A 4,140-nucleotide genomic window follows, 5' to 3' on the forward strand; every position below is an offset into this window, starting at 1 on the left:
GCCTCCTCATTGCCGAGGCGGACGAGCAAGCCATGGCGGAGTCCCGTCAGCGCTACCCGCAGGACATCGCCAACGAGAACACCTTCTGGGCGAAGAGGAGGGCAAATCGGCGTGCGGAACGGACGGTCAGACGTCAACGGAAGGCACTAGCGATATCACAGTGTGACCTGAGATAGACGTTGTTCTTTGACGAAGACAATCCTTGATGAGAAGACGCGTTTCTGTCGATGTCGGACGACACCACTGAGGAGGACGACTCGAAGTAGTTTCTAGTTATTTACACCGTAGTATCTTATCTATTTTTTATTTGTATCATAGACTAGTTTATGGTGTTTGGTTGAACTATGCTATTTGTATCGTTGAATTTTATCTACATGTGGTTTCTTAAATACTGTTTGTATGTGCTTTGGTTGCTTGCACACGCCATTTTTGCAGTGCTTGTTGGAGCAGCTCAGGTGCGTAATATTTTGGAGCGGTATTTGGAGCCAATGCTATCCTGCGCACAAAAACATGCTATTTCGACGCTCTAAAACTTGTTTTAGAACCTTGAGTGTGCGTTTTGTAACACCAATTCTACCCTCTTCATAATTAATACTCCCTCCGTTGGAAAATACTGTTGTATTTTAATGATATACTCCCTCCGTCTCAAAATAACTGTCTCAACTTTGTACTAGCTATAGTACAAAATTGTACTAAGCTCAAGACATTTATTTTGGGACGGAGGGAGTATATATTATTTTTTATTTATTTTTGTGACAAGTAATCGCGAAGGGAGGTAAATCAATCAATCAATCCGTTCCGGACAACGCAAGTAAGAAGAACGCTTCCACTGACCCACAACTGATGGATCATAATCATGTTAAAACAAAGGGAATCTTAACCTAAAGTTTGTTTAGCTTGCCCACCCTACCCAGATGCTTGCTACGTACAGCTGAAAACAACAGCCCAATCATGCACGTTGCCAAAGGATATTGTACGAGGACCCAGGAGATGTCAATGGTGATCACCCAATCAATCAAAGTTGCCAGCTCGGACAAGCAGCAGTGGATCATGCGGTCCCAACCCTGGAGACCCTGGGAACCTCGACGGGGAAGCGGTCGATCTCGTCCATCCATGGGTTCGTCCCCTCCGCCTCCGGCGCCACCGCGCGCAGCGCCCTCCAGACGGCGCTGTTGCACTTGAAGCCGGAGCCGAAGGCGATCTGCCAGACCCTGTCGCGCCGTCCGATGCGGCCCTTGGCCTCGCTGTAGGCGAGCTCATACCACAGCGAGCTGCTGGACGTGTTGCCGAACCGGTACAGCGTCATCCGCGACGGCTCCATGTGCCACTCCGTGAGCCCCAGGTTCTTCTCCAGCTCGTCCAGCACGGCGCGCCCGCCCGCGTGGATGCAGAAGTGCTCGAACGCCAGCTTGAAGTCCGGGATGTAGGGCTTGATCTTCACCTTGAAGGCCTTCTTCGCCACCAGCGTCGCCATGAACAGCAGCTGCTCCGACAGCGGCAGCACCAGCGGGCCGAGCGTGGTGATGTTGGTCTTGAGCGCGTCGCCGGCCACCGCCATCAGGTCCTTGGACAGCGACACGCCCACCTTGCCGGCATCGTCCTCCTGCTGCGTCACGCAGCCGAAGCACTTGTCGTCGGCGCCCTTGTGGGTGCGCACCGTGTGGACGAGCTCGTACTTGGAGCGCCGCCGGTCCGAGCGTTTGTTGGAGAGCAGGATCGCCGCGCCGCCCATCCGGAACAGGCAGTTGGACACCAGCATCGACCGGTCGTTCCCGAAGTACCAGTTGAGGGTGATGTTCTCCATGCTGATCACCAGCGCGTACGAGTTTGGGTGCACCTGCAGCAGGTCCTTGGCGAGGTCGATGGACAGCAGCCCCGCGCTGCAGCCCATCCCGCCGAGGTTGTAGCTCACCACGTTGCCTCTCAGCCTGTAATGGTTCACCACCATGGCCGACAGCGACGGCGTCGGGTTGAACAGGCTGCAGTTGACCACCAGGATGCCGATGTCCTTGGGCCTGACCCCCGTCTTCTCCAGCAGCTGGTCGATGGCGCCGAACATGACGGTGCTCGCCTCCTTGCGCGCCTCGTCCATGCACGGGTTGGGGGGCACCCGCAGCACGGCGGGGGGCAGGTAGGTGTCCTCGCCGAGCCCCGAACGCTCGAGGATCTTGCGCTGGAAGTCGAGGTTGGCGTCGGTGAAGGAGCCGGTGGCCTCGGAGCAGCGCATGAAGGTCTGGCGCGTGCACCGGCGCTCCGGCCCCGGCTTGTAGCAGGCGAAGTCGACGAGGTAGACGGGGCGGGGGCGGGTGAGGAAGTAGACGGTGGAGAGGAAGACGAGGAGGGTGGAGCAGACGACCACGGAGACGAGGTTGAACCGGAGCTGCTCCCACAGGTCGGCCAGGTCGCTCGGGGACACGGTGGACAGCTGAACGGCCACCAGCGCCATGAGCGGCGACAGCAGCAGGTACATGCCGTGGGAGATCAGGTGGTGGTACCCCAGCTTCACGTACTTGAGCCGCACCGACTGGAGGAAATCCGGCAGCAGCCGCGGCTGCGCTGCTGGCTCCGCCGCCGCCTGCGCCGGCGTGTTGGCGGCATTGGGCGCCGGAGTATCCATTATTCTACTGACAAAAAAGAAAGAAAGAAAAGAACCGTTAAAATTAATTTCTGAAATCCTGCTACAGTTGTTGGGTTTAGGATGCAAATCGAAGTAAAACCCAAAATCTATCGCGTTCTCGAGCAGCGATCGCAAAACCCCGCACGGATTACACATGCAACGAGCACGGAAACTGCTGAAAGAAGAAAAACAGCTCTCCTCCGAGATCGAGCAACAAGACCGAACACACCAGCTCAGGGGAAAACAAATTCAGCGGAGGTCGAGAGATCAGGGACCGCCACAGACAGAATTCCCGAGACCAAGAACCGCCGCACGACGACAGCTGCTCCGGCGGACACCGCCGACCCACCACGCAGGCAGAGCTCGAGCAATGCGTGAAATCAAATCGAGACTGAACCGCCAGCGCAGCACAGCTAGCTCGGAGACAGGGGAGGCTTTGAGACGTACGTATACGTACCCAGGCAGGGCAGACGGGAGAAGCGGCGGACTCGGCGACGGACGGAGACACCCGATCTGCTGCGCGCCGCGTGGGAGGACGAGGAGGAGCGGAAGAAGACTCGAGCCGCTCCGCCGCCCCCCTTCCCTCTCTCTCTCGCTCTCCCTGTGCGTGGCACCGATCCGGCAGGCGGCTCGGCCTCGCGCGTCTTTAATAGGGGGGGAGGGAGGCAGAGGAGAAAAACGGCACGGGAAACAAAGCCAAGGCAGCTGGAGGAGGAGAAAGTCACGTCACGTTGCCTTTTCTTCTTCTCATCAGTTTGGTTCCAGCTCCAACTTCCAACCTCCGCTCCGAGCCCGCGCGCGGCGGCTCTGCGTGACTTGGGCCGGCTTTCCTCGAAGTATCACCCATGGCGACAGCCTTCCCTCCTCTCGGCTTTCAGTGTTGGACTTTGACCACAGCAATATTTGATATTTGACCGTCCAACTGTTTCTAACGGGATCCTTCGAAACTGTTACCCGGCCAACCACCCGTATTGCCTCGCCGTCTGCAAATTATAGCTGTGTTCCCGCACGACGGATAACCAAGATTTGAGTTTTTTGTTTTGAAACTTTACGATTTTCTCGGTCGCTCGTACCGAGTTTTGGAGTTGAAGCTTAAAGCATCTTCAATAGACGGTCCAAATCAACTTCATGCGTTAAAATTCATTATTTTTGAGCCCCGAACAGTTTCAGCAAAGACTGCAAAATACTGCACGCGTTAATTGTTTTGGACACACATTAAAAAGCGCTATCGCGCTTTGTAAATTTGGGGCACCGAATCGTGCGCGCTTTACAATTTACATTGTGCATTTTTTGAACGCTCATTTTTGGGCATCTAAAAAAGCAATGTTTGATCCCTGCATAATAAAAGTGTTACAATGGCGCGCTAAAACTTTTATTGCGCACGCAACTTTTCTGCGGCTATTGAAGATGCTCTTATTGCTTGTGATTTTGTCGGTCGCAGGTTCCGAAACTTACGAGTTTGTCGGTCGCCTGTATCAAGTTTTGGAGTTGAAACTTGACAATTATAATAATTTCAGCCGTGT

At 55.0% G+C, this 4,140-nt stretch overlaps 1 protein-coding gene across 3 annotated transcripts; it reads right to left on the reverse strand.

Annotated features, from left to right (window-relative positions):
* Positions 1 to 824: 824 nt before the first annotated feature.
* LOC123413341 (3-ketoacyl-CoA synthase 11-like) lies at positions 825 to 3,479 on the reverse strand. Of its 3 annotated transcripts, none has more exons than XM_045106286.1 (2): positions 3,075 to 3,479; positions 825 to 2,621 (listed from the first exon to the last, which is right to left on the reverse strand). In XM_045106286.1, exon 2 carries the CDS (start codon positions 2,615 to 2,617, stop codon positions 1,049 to 1,051), a length of 1,569 nt encoding a protein of 522 aa, XP_044962221.1. In that variant the 5' UTR covers positions 2,618 to 2,621; positions 3,075 to 3,479; the 3' UTR covers positions 825 to 1,048. The 3 variants fall into 3 exon arrangements, with proteins under 3 accessions (XP_044962221.1, XP_044962218.1, XP_044962220.1); XM_045106283.1 differs by having other exon boundaries at positions 825 to 2,624; XM_045106285.1 differs by having other exon boundaries at positions 825 to 2,624; positions 3,065 to 3,479.
* Positions 3,480 to 4,140: the final 661 nt, after the last annotated feature.

The sequence above is a fragment of the Hordeum vulgare genome, chromosome 7H (assembly GCF_904849725.1).
Source record: "Hordeum vulgare subsp. vulgare chromosome 7H, MorexV3_pseudomolecules_assembly, whole genome shotgun sequence".
Taxonomy (NCBI): domain Eukaryota; kingdom Viridiplantae; phylum Streptophyta; class Magnoliopsida; order Poales; family Poaceae; genus Hordeum; species Hordeum vulgare.